Raw genomic sequence first — 19,662 nt, forward strand, 5'->3', positions numbered from 1 at the left:
GCTGAGTCCATCACAGGCTTTTCCTCCTGTTCCAGGTGAGCCAGACGTTTGACATCACCATAAACCCCGTGGATGACTCCTTACCCATAGTGCAAAGCCTCGGAATGACCGTTCAGGAGGGAGTGAGGAAAACCATCACCGAGTTTGAGCTTAAAGCAACAGATGCTGACACAGAGGTAAGGCAGCACTCCCTTGTGCCTCCTCCCTCCCCTCTTCTGCTGCACATCTGGGCTCTCAGGAAAATGGGCTTCTTCTTAAAGACTTAGGCCTGGCCTTTACACTGAGTTTCTGCCTAGCATGGATGGAAATGACATTGCCACCTCCTGGGTCTGGCTGGAGGATTGGCTCTAACTCACTGCCACTTCCCTGCAGCAAGAGAGTGCCTGGCTGCCTGTCCCTGAGCCCAAATCCTGCCCCAAGGGTTTTTGCTGTGGTGGGAAGTGGCAGGGGACACATTGCCTGGAATGGCTGCAGGATGAGGGGGCTGCTCTTGTGCTCACAGAGCTGTCACGGGGCTGGGAGCTGCCTCAGACCAGCCAAACCTGCAGTTTGGGAGGATGTTTTGTAATGAGCCACTGTCAGGGTAAGGTGGATTTGTGGAGGTCAGAGGAGGCAGAGACAAACTCAGGTTGCAGTCTGATCAGAGGACTTACCCCAAAGACAAAGAACTTTATTTTCATTTACAGCCTTACTTTTCTCTCCTCTTGTTTGTAACATGCTAGCACACTATTGGTTGGTAGTTCACTAAGCATACATGGAAAGATCCTACTGGTTACAAGGTGTCACACGTTCTACAGGTGGCTCTCTGCTCCTCAAGGGTGCATTCATCAGTTACCTCAGACATTAGGAAATCCACACACACACTGTCACCCCAACAAGCCACCTTAGCAGAGGGGTGGGGGCAACCAGTTCTGTGGGGGGGGCTGCATTAGTTCTGGTTGGGAACCCCGTGCTGGAGGAGCTGTGTGGGCAGAGGGTCCCTCTCAGGGCTGGAGGGACACTCCTGTCCCATTCCTGAGGCCGTGTCCAGAGCTTTGCCATCCGTGTCCTCGGCGCAGGTGGAGTCGGTGACGTTCACGGTGGTGCAGCCGCCGCGGCACGGCCTGCTGGAGCGCAGCAGCGGCAACGGGCAGCGCCAGCACCGCGCCACCACCTTCACCATGGGGGACATCTACCAGAGCCGCGTCAGCTACAGCCACGACGGCAGCAGCTCCCTCAGCGACCGCTTCACCTTCACCGTGTCCGACGGCACCAACCCCTTCTTCCTCGTGCAGGATGGTGGGAAGCAGGTGAGGGCAGGAGAAGGGCTGTGAGGGACACCTTGAACTCAGCCCAGCCAGTGGTGGGTGAGGCTGAGACTCCCAAAGTCACATCTGTCTCCCTGAACTTGTGCCAGGTGGTGACAGCAGCACCGCAGCCCTTCCGAGTGGACATTCTCCCCGTGGATGATGGGACACCCAGGGTGGTCACCAACCTGGGTTTGCAGTGGCTGGAGCACATGGATGGACAGGTAACCACCTGCCTGGCCTCTGCTGGGGTTGTTTCTCAGGCTCTTCCAGGAGAAGGAGCTTCGGGGAAAAACATCCTGTTCCTTCAGCATTTTTATTTCTGTGATAGAGCAAATCCCTCTGCCCCAGGGTATATTTTCAACTTGGCTGATAATGGAGAAGTCTTGATGATGTTCTGCAGCAGCCATGGCAGGGATACATGGCTTTCCAAGGATAGGGTGTAGGATTTCTTGCTGTGACATGCCTTTGTTCCACCAAAGTCCAAACAAAACCCCCTCTCTCGGCTTGTTTTTGAGGACTCAGCATTAACTGCAAAGAAACACTTCAGTTCTTCCCAGGAAAAAAGGATTGGAACACACTGTAGAAAGAAATTGTACTAAAAAGTGGCTATCTCTGTTTGACAGAGGGATGGTTGGGCTTTTTGTGTGAATAGTCAATCAGACTTGCACTGCTGGAGCTCCAGGGTTTTACTCTGTTGGTTTGGCTTTAATCCAGGCAACCAACCTCATCACTAAGAAGGAATTACTGACGACAGATCCTGACACAGATGACAAACAGCTCATCTACGAGATAACAACTGGTCCCAGAAATGGTCATTTGGAGAACAAGCTGAAACCAGGGACAGCTGTGACCACCTTTACACAGGGTATGGAGCTGGGCTGCTTTTTTCCTTCAGTTTGTTAAGATAAGGAAAAAAAAGATGGGAGCGGAGAAGACAAGGGCAAGTCTTCAAAGTGTGTAGGAAATAAGCCTTGGACTTTGCTCTCCCTTGCAGAAATCTTTTAATTTCTTAATAGATGCCAGCCTGTGTCCTGTAGCACACTCAGGTTCTCCAGACTTGTTAGAGCTGGAGATTTGACTTGGGGCAGTAAAGAGAAGTTGTAGATCACCACAAGGTCTGGGAGATGTGTAGCCAGCACTGCAGAGTCCGCATTGTGTGGGAAGATCACTCTTACAGGGCTGAAGGGCTCTCCATGAGGAAGGGGAAGTGAGGGGGTAGCTGCTTCCTGTGGCACTGTGGAGCCCCCAGTCCCTGCAGTGTTTGTAGAAATGCCCTTGGATTGCTGTGTTGCCTCACTGGATGTCTCCTCCTGGCAGAGGATGTGAACCAAGGCCTCATTCGGTATGTGATGCACGAGGAGAAGGCTCAGGAGACCACGGACAGCTTTCAGTTCCTAGTGAAGGACAGCAAACCCAACGTGGTCAGTGGCAACGTCTTCCATGTCCAGTGGTCCCTCCTCAGCTTTACACACACCAGGTGAGGGTGATTGGGCCCTACAGCACAGGAATGAAATTCTGTCAGTGAGGAGAGGGGCCTGCCAGGCTAAACTGTGGAGCAGCTGCCCTCTGCCCAAGTCCCTGGCTATCAGTGTCCTTAGATTTTCCATGGAGAGCACACTCACCCAGAGTCCAGAGTGCTCAGTATCACCTAAACAAACACACAGGGCTTGCTCTCCAGCCCGTTACCTGTACCTGCTTGATCCCTTTCCAGCTACAAGGTCAAGGAGAGCTCCGGCTCTGTGAGTGTCAGCGTGAGGCGGGTCGGGAACCTCAACCAGTACGCCATTGTGCTGTGCCGCACGGAGCAGGGAGCAGCCACCGCCGGCCCCGGGGCACAGCCGGGACAGCAGGACTACGTGGAGTACGCGGGGCAGGTAGGCTGGGGACGCCGGGAAAGGGACAGCCTGACCATACCCACCCTCTGCTCTGGAGTGATGGAAGGTGATACAAACACCAAGGAAGCTCCAGACCCAATCCAAGGAGAGCAGCTGGTGTCCTGCCTTCCAGGTGCAGTTCGAGGAGCAGGAGGACACCAAGGCCTGCACCATCACCATCAACGACGATGATGTCTTTGAGGGCACGGAGAGCTTTTCTGTGGAGCTCAGCATGCCAGCCTATGCTCTGCTGGGGAACGTCACCCGGGCCACTGTCACCATTGTGGACCCTGAGGATGAGCCCACCCTGCAGTTCGACAGAAGGACCTTCCACATCAGCGAGAGCGCCGGGTTCCTCTCGGCTCCTGTTGAAAGGAAAGGTGGGTTGAGCCAGGAAGGAGCCCCATAGGAGGAACAGTGGCAGAGGGCAGAGGTCTCCACCAAATAGAGTGAAATTATTTCCATAGAATTAAGGGGCTTTTCTGTTGCTTCCCAGGGGATACCAGCAGCACCGTGTCTGCCATCTGCTACACCGTCCCCAAATCCGCCACGGGGAGCAGCCTTTATATGCTGGAATCCGGCTCCGACTTCAAGTCCCGGGGGATGGCAGATGAGAACCGGCTCGTTTTCGGGCCAGGCGTCACCCTGGTGACCTGTGACGTGATGCTGATCGATGACAGTGAATATGAAGAGGAGGAGGAGTTCGAGATCGTTCTGGCTGACGCCTCAGACAACGCCCGTGTCGGCAGCCGCGCGTCCGCCAACGTCTTCATCGCTGGGCCCAACGATGCCTCCACAGTGTTCCTGGGCAATGCCACCTTCACTGTCAGTGAGGCTGCAGGTGAGGAGCAGGGGGAGCTCCCTCAGGAGCACAACTGTCCAAGGTGTGCAGAGGGGCTCTGGGATCCCTCTGCCCCTGTGGGGAAGGCTGGGGGCAGGAGAAGTGGGGAAGGGAGAAGGGGTTGCTGAAAGGAAAGGGGTGGGTTTGTGGTGTGTATCTGGCTGCTTTCTCATGTTGTTCTCTCTCGTGTGCCACTGGTGATGCAGGAAACATTGAGATTCCAGTCCTGCGCCAGGGCCCTGATCTCTCAACCCCCACCTCGGTGTGGTGCTCCACCCGAACGTCAGACCCTCCGTCTGCCAGCCCAGGAGTTGATTATGTCCCCAGCTCCAGGAAAATAGAGTTCAGGCCAGGCAAGACTGAAGAGGTGAGGAGCCACGTGGACTCCTGATGAGTCTGCTCTGTCTGGTGACACTTCTCCTGTGTTTCTGTGCATATCTGCCATGATATGCTTGGCATAAAGGCTTGACATTAGAGCCCCCAAATGCGGATTCTGGGAAGGATGGAATCTTTGCATCTCTAAGAGCAGGACTTCTGCCTTCCTCCCAGTTCTGCTCCCTGACAATCCTGGACGACGCTCAGTACCCGGTGATAGAAGGGCTGGAGACATTTGTTGTTTATCTCAGCTCACCCCACGGAGCTGAGCTGGCAAAACCATTCCAAGCCATCGTGGCCATCAATGACATCTCTCAAGATGGTGAGTTACCCCTGGCAGCTCCATCCCAGCCTCTTGGCTCTCTGTGAAGCTTCAGCACTGCTTGACTCTTTATATGACCCCCTGCAGTGCCCAGCATGCAGTTCATCAAGGACACCTACACAGCGAAGGAGAAAGAGGGGACTCTGCACATCCCCATATTCCGCACCGGGGACCTGAGCTATGAGTCCTCTGTCAGATGCTACACCCGGAGCCAGACAGCACAGGTCATGGAGGATTTCACGGAGAGGAGGAACACCGAGGAGTCTCGCATCACTTTCCTGAAAGGGGAGAAGGTCAGCTGAACCTGGGGGAATGAGAAAACACGGCTCAGAGGGGCTCAGATCTCCTCCTTGACTCTGTGTGGTCAGAAGGAGCTGGCAGAGGCTGTCCAAACTGCTTTCATAGCTGTCACAAATTCTTGTCCTGGCAGTATGACCTGACTGTGAAGGGGTTGTGTGTTTCATGATTAAACTGGTTAAATCATGAAATGCAAATCCTGTGTGTCAGGAGGACTTGGGGTTGTTGTAACAGGGAGCTGAAGGTTTGTGGAAAGAGAGGCCTTTGCTGCTGTGTCTCGTCATGCGTTGGTGTGGTTTGTCCACACTGAAACAGCAGCCCTAAAAATCAAAGTGTTTCTTCCAGGATGGACAGCACTCAGCCATGAAACCCTGGGTCAGGAAGTACAGCCTGGCCTTTCGTGGCTTCCTCAGATTTATCAGTATTTGCTGTTTTCTCCCCTTTACTTGGCTTTAGGTGAAGAACTGCAGTGTTTCTATCAGTGATGACTCTGCCTTTGAACCAGAAGAGCAGTTCCAGATCTATCTTGGTAGCCCGCTTGGAAACCATTGGAGTGGAGCTAGGATTGGGAAGATAGATGTGACCACCATAACTGTCACCAATGATGAAGATGGTAAGTGAGGATGCTTAGCAAGGATGTTGTTGTGGTTCACAGGGAGTCAACACAGTCCCAGCAGCAGTTTTGGGTTCAGCTTAGTACACAGAGACACCTTCAGTGCCAGTCACAGCTCTGTGTGCAGGTCACTGGTGTGCTTGGGCTGGGCTGAAGGGAGGGGTCAGTAACAGTCCTTGAACTTGTCCTGTTTCCCATTCCCCTGCAGTTCCAAGGGGAGTTGTTGTGCTTTCCCTCCACAGCATCATAGCCTGGAGAGATCTGTGTGGAAAAGGGGTTGTCAGGTCCCTTGTTTGTGACTGCAGCACCAGCACATGGCATGGATCTGTGGGAGGCAGGGACGGGAGAATCATTTGCCATCCTCTGTAGCCCAGTACACTTGTTGGATTTGGCCCTAATTCACACCCAACCCATTGTGACCCCTGCTCTGAGTTGCTCTGAAGGAGTGTAGATGAGTCTAAAAGGAGCTGAGCTCTCACCTCAGCTGCTGAGTGTCCTCCACCTGGAAGCAGCCAGGTGTGCAAACCTGGGGCTCTTTCATCACACAGAATCCCAGACTATTCTGAGTTGGAAGGGACCCACAAGCATCATCAAGTCCAACTCTTAAGTCAGTGGCCCACACAGGGGATTGAACCCATGACCTTGGCATTATTACAACCAAGTTTTAACCACCTGAGCTCATCTCAGGGTCCGTTGTTCCCTGCTCTCCCTTCAGCGCCCACCATCGAGTTCGAGGAAGCCGCGTACCAGGTGCGGGAGCCGCCCGGCCCCGAGGGGGTTGCGGTGCTGCCCATCAGGGTGGTGCGCAGAGGGGACCAGAACAGGACGGCCCGAGTGCGCTGCAGCACCCGCGACGGCTCCGCGCAGGCCGGGCTCGATTACTACCCCAAGAGCCGCGTGCTCAAGTTCAGCCCAGGTGAGGGGGCCTGGGAGGGAGGGCTGGAGTGGGGCCATGACCAGGGGCACTCTCTGCATGTGTGGTGGTTTTAGCCAGGCCTGGTTTAGTAAACCCTGATAAATCTGACATAGATCAGAGGGGACAAGCTTGACCTGACTTGAGCAACCAAAGAGATATTTCATACCAGATGACACCAAACTGAGATATAAATACAGCAGAGTAAGAAAAGTTTCTCGTTTAGTGCCAAACTGAGATATAAATACAGCAGAGTAAGAAGAATTTCTCAGTTAGCATCAAACTGAGATATAAATACAGCAGAGTAAGAAGAGTTCCTCAGTTAGCATCATGTCTGCAGAAGAGACAGGACACACGGCTGCTGTCCCGCTGTGCTGGGCCTTGCTGCTGCTGCCACTACATCCCATTTTGTTTTAATTTGGTTTTATTCTTTCTGTTGCTCACTGTCTGTAACTACCTGAAGGGAAGTTCTGGCCAGGTGGGGGCTGGTCTCTTCTCCCAGGCACTGAGCAATAGGACAAGGGGGCATGATGGGCTCAAGCTCTGCCAGGGGAAATTGAAGTTGGAGATCAGAAAAAAATTCTTTGCAGAGAGAGTGCTCAGGGATTGGAATGGGCTGCCCAGAGAGGGGGTGGATTCCCCATCCCTTGAGATTTTTAAATGCAGATTGGATGTGGCGCTGAGTGCCATGATCTGGTAAAGGGACTGGAGTTGGACCAAGGGTTGGACTCGATGATCTCAGAGGTCTTTTCCAACCCAATCAATTCTATGATTCTAAGTGTCTTTTGGGGTGCTTTATAGATGCAGAGTGATGAGATCTGTCTTCAGTGGGAAGTCGAAAATTGTTGTTATATCTAACTGGTGTAAGTGTGTGTCATATTGTAGTTTTCTTTTAATTTTCTCTTTTCTGTTGAAATATATATAATTAGTTTAAGTTTAAACTTGTTTTGAGTTTCCAGGTGTTTTTTCCTTTCTCCCTTTTCTCAGACTGACACTGTATTAAGCAGTTGGCATTTTGCCAGCCCAACCCAATCAGAGCATTCAGGAGATTTGGAAAAAGCCACTTGTTGCATGAGGTTTACAACACAACACTGATCTAACTGCTCCCAGTGACTTTCAGAAGGCAGAACATACCCTTAGATTTGGGAGCTTAGGTTTGATTTGGGGTTTGCTCTAGGGCTCAGCACAGTCTTTGTAGGAAGTATGACCTATCCAGCTCTTTACTGTGTTACAGGTGGGTGGCAAGACTTTTCCCTATTCCTCACATTAAATGTGTCCTTTTCCCCCTCCTCTTCTGGCTGCTGTAATTTTGTTATACAAAAAAGCGATGTGTTAAGCAAAGGGTGATGAGACCAGAGGAGGAAGCACTGGCAGCTGGCAGGCAGGAGTGGAGTCATCCTCAGAGGATGTGAGCCTCAACAGAGAGTTGTCAGGATCCAGTGGAACAGCTCAGACCGTGTTGCTGGACCAAGAGGCCTTCACCAAACAGCTCTGCACATGGGTGTGAGAGAGAGCAGGGGTGGGAATGTGCTTTGCATCCTAAATTTTTAGTCCAGACAGCTACAAGACAGCCATTATTAATCCTCAGGTGACATCTGCTAGTAAATCTGTCACTGGATCGATTGGATCAGTTGTCATAGCTGGAGTTTTATGTCTAGAGCAGACTCCTGTGGAGACAGAGCTAAATTATTAGCAGCAATGAGTGGCAATAAAATTTATAATGTGTATTTTATCATGAATGTCTCCATGGTCACAGCCTGGAGCAGCAACTTGCAGGGTTTTCACAAGAACTTCAGGGCAAGTCTCTGATGATGAATCAAGTTCTCTCTGTTTTTCTGGCATTGCCTCGCCCAGGTGTGACCCACATCGTGTTTAAGGTGGAGATCATGTCCAATGAAGACCGGGAATGGCATGAGTCCTTTTCTCTGGTGCTGGGCCCAGATGATCCAGTGGAAGCAGTTCTTGGAGACACCAGCACTGCAACAGTGACTATTTTGGATCAGGAGGCAGCAGGGAGCCTGATTCTCCCAGCACCTCCCGTGGTGAGTTGCTCATTGCAGCTGATGTGATTTGGTGCCCTTCGAGTACAGACTGAAATGAAATAGAGTGAAGAGCTGCAATGACTGGGAGGGAAGGAGGGAAGGATGGCTTTTTCCACCCCTTCCCTCAGCCTCAGGTGAGTGCTGCCATCCCTGCAGGTTGTCACCCTGGCTGACTACGACCGGGTGGAAGAAGTGACCAGGGACGGTGCTAAGAGATCCCCTTCCCCGGGCTACCCCCTGATCTGTGTCACCCCCTGTGACCCTCACTTCCCCAAGCACACTGTCATGAGGGAACGCTGCAGCGAGGCTGGGATCAACCAGTCCTCCATCCAGTTCAGCTGGGAAGTGGCAGCTCCCACGGATGGGAACGGAGCCAGGTCGCCTTTCGAGACCATCACTGACAACACCCCTTTCACGAGCGTCAACCACCAGGTACCAGCCCAGTGGAGCTGCAGGAGCACAGGCATCAAAGGCTAAACTTTCCTTGGATGAGGGACTTGGCCTAGTGCTTCCTTGGGGATTTTTGGGGGTATTTTTTAGCACTCTTCTTCCCTGAGCCTGCTGAAAGCAGCACTTATTTCTCCCTCCTCACTCCCCCAGGTGCTGGACAGCATTTACTTCAGCCGGCGGTTCCATGTGCGCTGTGTGGCCAAGGCTGTGGACAAGGCTGGCCATGTGGGGACTCCCCTGAGGAGCAACGTGGTGACCATAGGCACAGACAGTGCCATTTGTCACACTCCTGTGGTTGCAGGGACAGCCAGAGGGTTCCAGGCACAGTCTTTCATTGCCACGCTCAAGTACCTGGATGTCAAGCACAAGGAGCATCCCAACAGGTATGAGCCTGGAGCAGTGGCGAGTGCAGCTCTTCACCAGCCCCCTGGGGTTCTGAGGACAACATGTGTGTGAAACCACATCCCTCCATGCACTGTGGGGTCCTCAGGGTAGAGCTCCCACTCTCCATTCCCCCCAGGAACTGGGAGTTGGTGGGACAGCTTAAGGAGAAGATGTGTAGCTGGGGAATTCCAGGTGAAACTAAAACCTCAGGCTAACCTGGCTGGGCTGGGCTGGGCTGTGCTGCTGTTGGGCCTGGGAGGGATGCATGAGGCTCCCACCCCTGCCAGGGCTGCTGTCTTCTGCTGTCTCATGTGCTGCTTGTTGCAGGATCCACATCTCGGTGCAGATTCCCCACCAGGATGGGATGCTGCCCCTCATCTCCACCCTGCCACTGCACAACCTGCATTTCCTCCTCTCTGAGTCCATCTACAGGCACCAGCACGTCTGCTCCAACCTGTTCACCGTCAGAGACCTCAGAGGCATCTCAGGTAACCTTGAACTTTGCTTCCTGAGTGTGGAAGCCAGGAAGGAAATGCAGAGAAGGTGACTTTGTCTTCCTCTGGGCTTTCTTGACGTGATGTAAATGATAATAAATCTCGTTGTACTAACAGCAGCAACAAGAGACAATTCCATGCATGGGAATGTTTAAACATTCCTCTGTTGGAGGAGACTGTGATTTTCTGCTTTTCAGATCTCTTTTGTGATATCCATGTGGTTAGAGAAGGAGCTTCAGGGTTGGATTGCTGTGTCTGGGTCACTGAGGGGATGGGACATGAGGCAACAAGAAGCAGCAAAATACATTCACTGCCTGAAAAAAACCAGGCAGTTTGTGTGTCTGGCACCCCAGGGAATGAAATCCATGCTTGTTCCATGGTGGGCAGTGGGTTGTGCTTCATTCTAATAATTCCATAACTCAACCTTAAAGGTTAATTTCAGCCTTGGATGAATAAGTCCATAAGTTGGATTTTTAGGCTTCTTACCCCACTCCTATAATATCTTTCCCCTGTGAAGACTTGTGTATATTCAGTTTGACCTCCAGCACAGCCAAGGGAGAGGAGCTCCCATGGCTCAGGAGTGCAGAGGAGACCTCAGGCTGTTTCAGATGCAGAGGCTCAGTGTGCTGCTGTGTCTCCATCCAGAGGGAGGGTTCCTGGACGGAGTGACCCCCGACAGCCTCGTGCTGGGCCCGGGCTATGACCGCCCTTACCAGCTGGACCCCACCGTGAGGGAGCCCAAGACCATCCAGCTCTACCAGCACCTCAACCTCAAGAGCTGCATTTGGACCTTTGATGCCTACTATGACATGACTGAGCTGATTGATGTCTGTGGGGGCTCTGTCACTGCTGACTTCCAGGTGAGAGGCCCATCCAAAGCCATCCCACATCACCCAGAGCTTTCTCACTTACGTGTAGTTGCTGCCCTGTGCTGCAACTGGATCCTGGATTTTCCCCCCTTTCACCTGGAAAAGAAAAGTACCTTGTGCACTTAATTCATTTATTTCCTTAATTAACTTAGATTTTATTCTCATAATCTTCAAAGCATCAGCAAAGTATTTTTTTAAATATCAAGCCACACTGAAAACACAAAACATTCTCAGCTGGGCTCTATTCTTTTACAATTCTGACCATGTTTTCACCCCAAAGGAATAAGCAAAGGACAGAGCAGAGGCAGATCAGTGTGTGATCCACAACATAGTGGGGTCGTGGGATTTTTTAACTCATTTCTTAATTAACAGACTGGCAGAGCAAAAGCCAGAAGTGCTCTATAAATCAGTAGCTTTCACTATTCAGTGTCTCACTGCCCTCTCATGGCTGGATTAGCCATGTACATCCCACCCCAGTGAGTATCTCATCATACTTAGGTTCTTGCATTAAATTCCCAGTCAGAATGTTATGGCCAGCATAATCCCTTTTAATTCCTGCCAGCCTGGGATACTTTGCTGACTTTCCTTTTATAGCTCCAATTATTTGCACAAATCCAGAGGAGCTACTTGGCCTGAACAACTGCCCAGTGGAGCCTGTGGAGCCAGGCTGGCATGTCTGCCTGAGCTCTCTGGGGCTTTCAGAGTACAGCTGCACTCTGCAGATACTAAATGGAGAGCTGGGGGAGGCCTGAGCAAGCAGAATTGCTGAATTTTAATTCACAACTTGGAAACTGGGGGGTTTAGAGGTGAAATTGTACCCACAGCTCCTTTGTCCCACGGCACCAGTGAGCCCTGACCCTGATTTAAACACAGGTTTGTGTAAAGTACCTACAATAAAGAACATTCAGACAGTCACCTCTGACTTCATTTGGAAGGTGCATAACCCCCTTTCTTGGGTCCTGTTGCCAGGTACGGGACTCTGCTCAGTCCTTCCTGACGGTCCATGTCCCTCTCTACGTGTCCTACATCTACGTGACGGCGCCAAGGGGCTGGGCTTCCCTGGAGCATCACACAGAGATGGAGTTCTCCTTCTTCTATGACACTGTTCTGTGGAGGACAGGTAAGCCTGAGACATTCCAAAGGCTGCAGGAGGGTTGGCTCCTTGTTTTGTCCTGAGTTTCTGCACTGACACCAGAGCCCTGATCCGTGAGGAAGAGTGTGCAGGCGGAGTCCAGGCATGTGCCAGCTTAGCCAGCCCCTCTGTTCATGGGCACAGTTGGCACTGCAGAAAAAGAGCTCTCTCTTCCTTGGTGTTCTGTGGGATATTTGGAGTGATTTCTTGGACACTTTTCAGGGTTCCCATGTGGCAGCTGCAGTCACATTCCTTCGGCTGTCACAGATGGGAGAAACTTGGAACACTGACTTGCTTTATGCTTGGGGGAGGCTTAGGAGGCACGTGGATAATGGAGGAAGTGTCTCTATGGCTCACTGGAGGATGACCCCAATCAAACCACACCTTCTGGAGCTCTCCCCAGTGCTCCTGGGGCTGGCAGGGCCCACCCAGGGAGGGGTGTGCCGTGTGTGCTCCCCAGTGCCTGTGCCCTGCAGGGATCCAGACGGACAGCGTGCTCTCGGCCCGGCTGCAGATCATCCGGATCTACATCCGCGACGACGGCCGCCTGGTCATCGAGTTCAAGACACAGGCCAAGTTCAGAGGTGAGAGCAGTGACCCTGGCAGAGGCAGGAAGCAGTGAAGTCAATGGGAACACAGGCAGCCTGATGAGTCCCTCTTCCCACCAGGAGCCCCTCTGTGCTGAGGTGCAAGGCACGGGGTCTCTCCGTGCTCTGCCTTACCTGTCACCTCCCTGTCCTCCCCTCCAGGGCTTTTTGTCATGGAGCACCACAGCCTGCCAGATGTCAGGTCTTCTTTAGTGACTCCTGAGCACCTGGGAGGGATCGAGTTTGACCTGCAGCTGCTGTGGAGCGCTCAGACTTTCGACTCGCCCTACCAGCTCTGGAGAGCAACCAGCTCCTACAACAGGTGAGGGCTGTGGGGTCAGTCCCCTCCAGCAGCTTCCCACAGTTCTCCCTGGTGCCCCTCCAGCAGCCACAGGGATAGTGTGGAATGCTCAGGAGCCAGTCTTGGTCAAGGGCTTAGAGCTGGAAATGCTCTGCTGAGGGAAAAATCAGCTCAGCTGCTTGTAAAGGCATTTTTCCAGCAGTGTAGCCATGGGTAGGTAGGTCCCAGAGGTGACCATGTATTTCAGAGGCCACACTGAGCACCCCAGGTCCCATTTGTCCCTTGGGCATCTGCTGGGTGGTCATTTCTGGGACAAGGGAGAGGTGCTGCTGTGGGTGAACAGCTCTGAGCTCTGTTTGGTGACTGCAGGGTCTCCTGTCTGTTTCCAGGAAGGACTACTCTGGAGAGTACACCATCTTCTTAATCCCCTGCACTGTCCAGCCCACACAGCCATGGGCAGAGCCTGGAGACAAGCCCCTGCCCTGCACGGCTCACGCTCCAGAGCGGTAAGGAGGCCTCATCTTCATGGCAGCAGGACAGTGTCTGCCCCTTTGGGGTGTTTTTGGGGTCACACAACAGCAGCAGGAATGGAGAGGAGGAGGGCTGGGACCTCCTCTTTGTCTCAGGAGCCTCCCTGCAACCAGAAGTGTCTGTGCTCAGGGCATGGGAGCATTGCTGGGCTTGGGGTGCACGTGTGTCCAGACCTCACCTGTCCTTTGTTCCCTTCCTTGTCCCAACTGCAGGTTTTTGATCCCCATCGCCTTCCAGCAGACAAACCGCCCAGTTCCCGTTGTCTACTCCCTAAACACGGAGTTCCAGCTCTGTAACAATGAGAAGGTGTTTCTGATGGACCCCACCAAATCTGAAATGTCCCTGGCAGAAATGGATTACAAAGGGGCTTTTTCCAAGGGTAGGATTTATTTTCTTCTCCTTACTTGTTCTGCTCTTACCCAACGTTTCTGCCTTCACAGCTACCATTTTTCAGGGGGAAAAGTGTAAACCCCAGCCTTGGCTTAGCCTCTTTTACAGCAATAAATGGCATTTTGAGTGTGTTACAGCCCTGTAACACAAAGATGTGTGTCTGTCTCTAGCAGTTTGTCTCACCTGTCCATCTTTCTGCCCACCTCCCCAGGGCAAGTCCTGTACGGCCGCGTGCTCTGGCACCCAGAACAAAACCTCAACGCTGCTTACAAGCTGCAGCTGGAAAAGGTCTACCTGTGCACGGGCAAGGATGGCTACGTGCCTTACTTCGACCCCACGGGCACTGTGTACAACGAGGGGCCCCAGTATGGCTGCATCCAACCCAACAAGTACCTGAAACACCGATTCCTCCTCTTGGTGAGTCCTCTGCTCCTGCTCCCTCTTTGGGAAGTTCTCTGACAACAGGCAGATGCTGAGTGTGAAGGGATGAGGAGTGTGTAGTGCTTGGAAAGCAGAGGGCCTGCCCTCCTCTTCAGAACACCTCTCTGATTTGCAGGACCGAAACCAACCAGAAGTGACAGATAAGTATTTCCATGATGTGCCTTTTGACGCCCACTTTGCTTCTGAACTGTCCGAGTTCCACTCGGTAAGCAGCATGCCTGGAGTCGATGGATTTACTCTCAAGGTGGATGCTCTCTACAAGGTATGTACTTCTGGTAGCCCCAGAGTAACTTCTCTGTCCAGGATCTCCCAAATGCTTTGTGAAGTGTAGGCTCTGGGCCTTCAGAAGCCAACTCTGACACAGAAAATGAACATAAATCTTAAGATGACCAGAATGGTAACTTAGTCTTTTTCCTTAAAGCACTCAGGAAAAAGCTCTTTAAAACCATATTCTTCACATCCCTACATGAATTATTGCAGCTGGCAAAGGCTGAACACCTCCCCTGGTGCTCAGCATTAGTGCAGGTGCTCGGAAAAACCCACTGAGCTGCTTTGTCAGGAAAAGGACACAAAATGCACCAGCTCTTGATCACGTGATATAAAAGCCGTTGTTAACACGTCCCGTGTGCTCCTCTGCCCCTTTGGCAAGGTGGAAGCTGGACACCAGTGGTACCTCCAGGTGATCTACGTGATCGGTCCCGAGAGTGTGGCAGGGCCGCGTGTGCAGCGCTCCCTTGCTCGCCGCTGCCCGCGGGGCCGCAGAGACGTGGCCGAGGGTGCCGCCAGGCCGGCGCTGGACGACTCCTTGGTCTACGACAACGAGGGCGACCAGGTCAAGAACGGCACCAACATGAAGTCGCTGCTCCTGGAGAGGGAGGAAGGCGCCGTCGCAGCCTCCCTGTCCCAGACGGGCGCCTCCCTGGGCAGCGCCTGCGCTGCCCTCACGCTGCTGCTGCTGGTGCTGGCCGGGCTTTGCCTCCTCGCCAGGAGGTGCCGGAGGCTCCGCAGGAAGTGCCAGGCGGCCAGGGCTGCCCCCGAGGAGCACCCCCTGAACACCAAGGTGGAGCTGCCCAGGGGCGTCCCACGGGCCGCGGGCAGCCGGTGCTGCACCGTGAGGAACGTTCATCCGCGGCAGGAAAGCGGCAGCGTGTGCCAGGGCAAGGGCAGGAAGGGGAAGCAGGTGAACTTGGAGGTCAAAGTCCACAGCAATTTGCACGACGGCACGGAAGTGTAACAGGGCACAGGCTTTGGGAAAAGCTTTTTATGAACTGTACAATGAACATAGCCCAAAACTGAAAAGCCAAATAAAGTCACACTGGTATTTTTGTACTGTGGGGAGGAGGAGGGGCTGTCACTCCCCTCTGCTCCCTGGGCCATGGCCTTGCCACGTGGCACCACTGGCCTTCTCCATCTATGGTGCTCCAGTTCCAGCTCTCCACTGCCCTTAAGGTGCCCAAGGGCCTCCAGCACCTCCCACCATGTCCGTGGGAGGGGACCCTGGGGCAGGCAGGGTGGGGACACCATCCCCATCTGGCCTGGGCTCGGTGCCAGCCCAGGGGAACAGCAGGGCCTGTCTGACAGAGAATAAAGCTGGAACATAAACCTCACCTGGTGTCACAGTGTGTCCTTTCCTGCACTGCCTCCTCCCGCTCTCCTCCTTTTCAAGGAGCTTGCCAGGTAGGAACACCACGGGGAAGGGGAAGAGGCAGGCGATGAGGCGATGTCCTCACCTCGAGGAGTGGTGTGGTGGCCTCGGGGGTGACCGGGCGGGGGGCTCCGATAGCCCCGCGTGGGGTGCGGGGGCGGCGGTACCGGCCGTGCCCACCGGGCGGTGCGGAGGCTGCAGTACCGGCCGTGCCCACCGGGCGGCGCCACCGCGCTGTGCCCTCCCCGAACAGCGCCCCCTGGCGGGGCCGGGGAGGTGCGGCCACCGCGGGGATCGGGGAGAGGTTCCCTCGCTGTCCCTGTCCCCAAACACGCTCTGCCTTCTCCTCCGCCTCCTGCCTCCCAGAGGCCCCGCAGGAGTCGGGGCGGTGAGAGGGGAGCAGGTGGTTTCTGAGAGAGTCCACCTGTCCTATAAAAGGGGACTTGTGGGGCAGGGGAAATTCCTGGGCTAAGAAGAAAGGGAGTGACTGATGCTTTTTAGTTCGTTCGGATTTTTTTTGTTATATAGATATATAAATAAATATATATAAATACATAAAAATATATTTATATATATGTATAGAGTAAATGTCTTAGCTTGCATTGTGCTCCTGCAGGGGTTTGGAGTGAAGAGTAGAAGGTGTACTCGAGAAAGGTTTTGGAAAAGCCCTGGTCACTGCACTGAGCTGCTCCAGGTGAGCGGGGCGGGGCCGCCCAGGTGAGCGGGGCCCCGGGGCGGCTGCGCGGGGCGGGGCCGAGGATGATTTAAGTCCCGGGAAGCGTCTAAAACGAGCTGCTCCAGTGGCTTTGATGGGCTCTTGTTGAAGGTCCTTTCCTTTGAGCCTGTTGAGAGGCTTCCTCAGAGCATTCTCAGCTCACTCACACGTAGGTCTCGCTGCTCAGCAGGGTCTCGGTTCTTGGAGTTGTTCTTCTCCCTGAGAACTTTCTCTCACCATCACTCTGCCTGTTTGTAGTGTAATGTCTCTGGTGTGGGTGTGTTTGGCCCGGAGCTGTTCTGCCCTGCTGTGCAGGCTGGGGGAGCGGGTGGAGCAGCCAGAGGAGTCTCCCATTAACACAAGTTTGGTCCCCTCAGGGGGATGCGGTGGTGGCTGAGCCCTTGGAGCAGCCGTGGGCAGTGTGAGTGCAGTCCCCAGAGCAGGGTTTGTGGGGATGGTGGGAGCTGCATGGCCGAGCCTTGACTTTGGGGGGTTGTTCTGGGGTGTCCTAATGTGGGCTGCAGTTGAACTCTGGATTTCCTGAGGGGACATAGGAACCTTGAGAAGGTGAAGGTGTCACTGAGCATCTGGGTGAGCACATTAATGCTGTGTTTGCTCAGAGCCAAGTGGACAAGATGTCCAGTGGACTCAGCAAGCTGGAGCAGCAGAGCAAGAGGGTGGGTCAGCACTCAGTGTGGCAGGGAAGATGTTGCTTTTGGGGCAGGGATAAATCAGTGGGACAGGCACAAAGACAGAAACATAAATGACCTGAGGAAAGGGAAAGACCAGCAGGATACCCAAATATTGCAGGATGATAAATAACAGTGATCTGCTTCCATGAGGGAATTTGATAAGGGCAAGGCCTATTTTCATTTAATATAGCAGAGAAAATGTGCAAAGCAGTGAAGTGAGAGTGTCCCCAGGTGAAAACCTGCCCAGTCCCAGCCTGGGTTTCCAAGCACAGCAGCCTCATTCCCTGCAGAAATCCCAGTCACAGCCCCCACACACAAACAGGCACTTTAAGGTCTCACATCCTGACCAGGCCCATCTCTTACCTCTGGATTTGGCCAATCAGTTCTCTGATGTTACAGCAACAGTTCAAGGTGATTCTGCAGGGATGGAATTGTTTTGATGTTGGGCACATGGAGAGAATCCCCTGGAGCAGCCAAGACTGTGCCCAACCTCAGGGTTTGGGATGGGGACTTGCATGTGTGACATCTCCTCATGAATCCTGAGGCTGGAATAAGGAGAAGGAACCTTCAGAGATGGGAGGAACAGGAGTGTGTTGGCACAGAAAAAGACAATTTCATGTAGTAAGTGCTAAAAAATTAGTTGTTCTTTTGTCCTGAGCTCAGTAATGAGTCAACTCCAGAAGATTTCTGAGGACCTTGGAAAATGTCCCCTGGTCTACTGGACAGTGGGAAAGCTCCTGAGGGTGGCAAAAAGAGCAGGACTTTGCTCTGTGGATGTCTGAGAAATCAGGAAGAGACAAGTGCATGGCTTGTCCTGTGCCTCAGTGAACCAGGACAAGCCATGGAATGAAAATTGGATTGATGTTGCACAGGGAGCCCCTGCCCAGGCCTGGGCCATCAGGGCTCCTCTTCCCTCTCTTGCAGAGCATGAGGGTCCTGCAGCCTCACCAAACCCCTGTTCCTGTTCCTGGGGCTCTGGCACAGGACAGGGAGTGGGGCAGGGACTGTCAGTCCCAGCCTGGAGCACCTGCACTAACCAAGACCCATCCACAGGCAGGACACCCTTGTCCCAGGCTGGGATTTCACTGCAGTGTCACCAACTCCTTGGAATTGCTGCAAGGTGGGATTGAACTTTGTCCTGCACTGTCTGTTTGGCACAGGAGCAGGTGTGGGGTCTGGGTCAGGCAGGATTTGAGCTGCCAAGTACAAGCTCTGAGGGTATTTATGAATTAAGGTGGTAGAATTCACTCCTCAAGTGTTTTCTTTGTCTTTTCATCTGTCAGACTTTCCATGCTATTTTCCATGAAACAGCTCAGAGGGGTTTGTCTCTAGATAAGCTGAATATCCCAGTAGGTTTCAGCTACTGTGAGCTGTGCAAGAAAACCATCCTAAAAATAACCCATTGCAATGAATAGTTTGTTCTTCCTGACATTTAATTGCATGAGGAGAATCAAGTGCACACTGAGAAGCCAATTTCTCACTTTGAAATGGGCAATCCCAGGGAGATGTGCCAGTTTGGAAGTTGTACACAGAGCTCTTCTGAATGGGCTAAACTGCTTATCCTCCCCTCAGAGTCATTTATGTGCCCAGTCTGAGCTGGGACCAAAGCAAATAGTTTGTCAAGGTATTTTTTGAAAGGATCTTAAACTTCTCCTCTCCTGTACAATTATGAAGAATGAGGCTGACAGCAGGATGGCTGTAACAAGCAAGACAGGACTGAGTTGCAGATTATTCATCCACTTGAGCTGGGAATATAAAACATATCACAGCAAAGCCAAACTCTAATGTAAATCAGCAGATGAAAAAGGGGAGTGAGGGATTCACAGCAAGTTTGTTATAGATCTTAAAATATATTTTTTTATATATATATTTATAGTATTTCTGCCTTGCTTAATTAGAGCTGAAGCTCCTCACCTATTCCCTGTGATTATATTCTTCTTTCCCTTCCCTTCATGCTTAGTCAACTTTTAAGCTTCTGAATATATTTATTTCTTTTTGATGTGTCACAGGCTGGTTTAAATTTAAACCAAAATCTCTGTCAACTGTTCCCTGAGAACAGACAGGCAGAGTATTATCCCAGTATGAATTCAAACCTGTATCTTTTTCAGCATAACTCTGTATGGAATTGTAACAACTGTGTATGGAATTATGCTGTGCTAGAAATGGAGGATAAGCAAGTCCAGCCATGCACAGACATTGTATTAAGTGCAGTTTTCCCACATGGAATTGCAGATGGAATTCCAGGATCCCAGAATGTTGGGGGCCCAGAGCTGGGCACAGGAAAGAACCACAGTTAGAGAAAGCTCTGACCAAGAGAGGATGCTGAAGGCCCTGCTGCATCCAGGTGGGAGGGATTTGTGTAAGAATCCCAGCCCAGCTCTCCCTGCACACACACACACACTTAACTCAGTGAGCAGCAGGGCTGGGCCCTGTCCCAGAACACTTCCGTCTTTTTTGCCGGCTGG

At 52.7% G+C, this 19,662-nt stretch overlaps 1 protein-coding gene and 1 long non-coding RNA gene across 2 annotated transcripts in view; one reads left to right on the forward strand and one right to left on the reverse strand.

The window, feature by feature from the left end:
* The window catches only part of FRAS1 (Fraser extracellular matrix complex subunit 1), a 116,661-nt gene extending 100,915 nt beyond the window's left edge, over positions 1-15,746 (forward strand). The window contains exons 48-73 of the mRNA XM_071555370.1: positions 36-176; positions 1,059-1,289; positions 1,397-1,510; positions 2,004-2,154; positions 2,607-2,766; positions 3,001-3,163; positions 3,297-3,543; positions 3,660-4,004; positions 4,211-4,371; positions 4,554-4,701; positions 4,789-4,994; positions 5,455-5,611; positions 6,327-6,527; positions 8,379-8,566; positions 8,723-8,998; positions 9,167-9,399; positions 9,728-9,888; positions 10,540-10,754; positions 11,733-11,883; positions 12,372-12,479; positions 12,645-12,804; positions 13,173-13,289; positions 13,527-13,693; positions 13,916-14,121; positions 14,261-14,407; positions 14,795-15,746. Coding sequence (XP_071411471.1) covers positions 36-176; positions 1,059-1,289; positions 1,397-1,510; positions 2,004-2,154; positions 2,607-2,766; positions 3,001-3,163; positions 3,297-3,543; positions 3,660-4,004; positions 4,211-4,371; positions 4,554-4,701; positions 4,789-4,994; positions 5,455-5,611; positions 6,327-6,527; positions 8,379-8,566; positions 8,723-8,998; positions 9,167-9,399; positions 9,728-9,888; positions 10,540-10,754; positions 11,733-11,883; positions 12,372-12,479; positions 12,645-12,804; positions 13,173-13,289; positions 13,527-13,693; positions 13,916-14,121; positions 14,261-14,407; positions 14,795-15,379 — 5,139 coding nt within the window. The 3' untranslated portion in view covers positions 15,380-15,746. The remainder of the gene's footprint in view (positions 1-35; positions 177-1,058; positions 1,290-1,396; positions 1,511-2,003; positions 2,155-2,606; positions 2,767-3,000; positions 3,164-3,296; positions 3,544-3,659; positions 4,005-4,210; positions 4,372-4,553; positions 4,702-4,788; positions 4,995-5,454; positions 5,612-6,326; positions 6,528-8,378; positions 8,567-8,722; positions 8,999-9,166; positions 9,400-9,727; positions 9,889-10,539; positions 10,755-11,732; positions 11,884-12,371; positions 12,480-12,644; positions 12,805-13,172; positions 13,290-13,526; positions 13,694-13,915; positions 14,122-14,260; positions 14,408-14,794) is intronic.
* On the reverse strand, positions 12,383-14,963 carry LOC139672017 (uncharacterized). Its single transcript, XR_011697843.1, has 3 exons — positions 14,098-14,963; positions 13,493-13,604; positions 12,383-12,494 (listed from the first exon to the last, which is right to left on the reverse strand). It is a non-coding gene; the product is annotated as an uncharacterized lncRNA (long non-coding RNA).
* Positions 15,747-19,662: the final 3,916 nt, after the last annotated feature.

The sequence above is a fragment of the Pithys albifrons genome, chromosome 5 (assembly GCF_047495875.1).
Source record: "Pithys albifrons albifrons isolate INPA30051 chromosome 5, PitAlb_v1, whole genome shotgun sequence".
Taxonomy (NCBI): domain Eukaryota; kingdom Metazoa; phylum Chordata; class Aves; order Passeriformes; family Thamnophilidae; genus Pithys; species Pithys albifrons.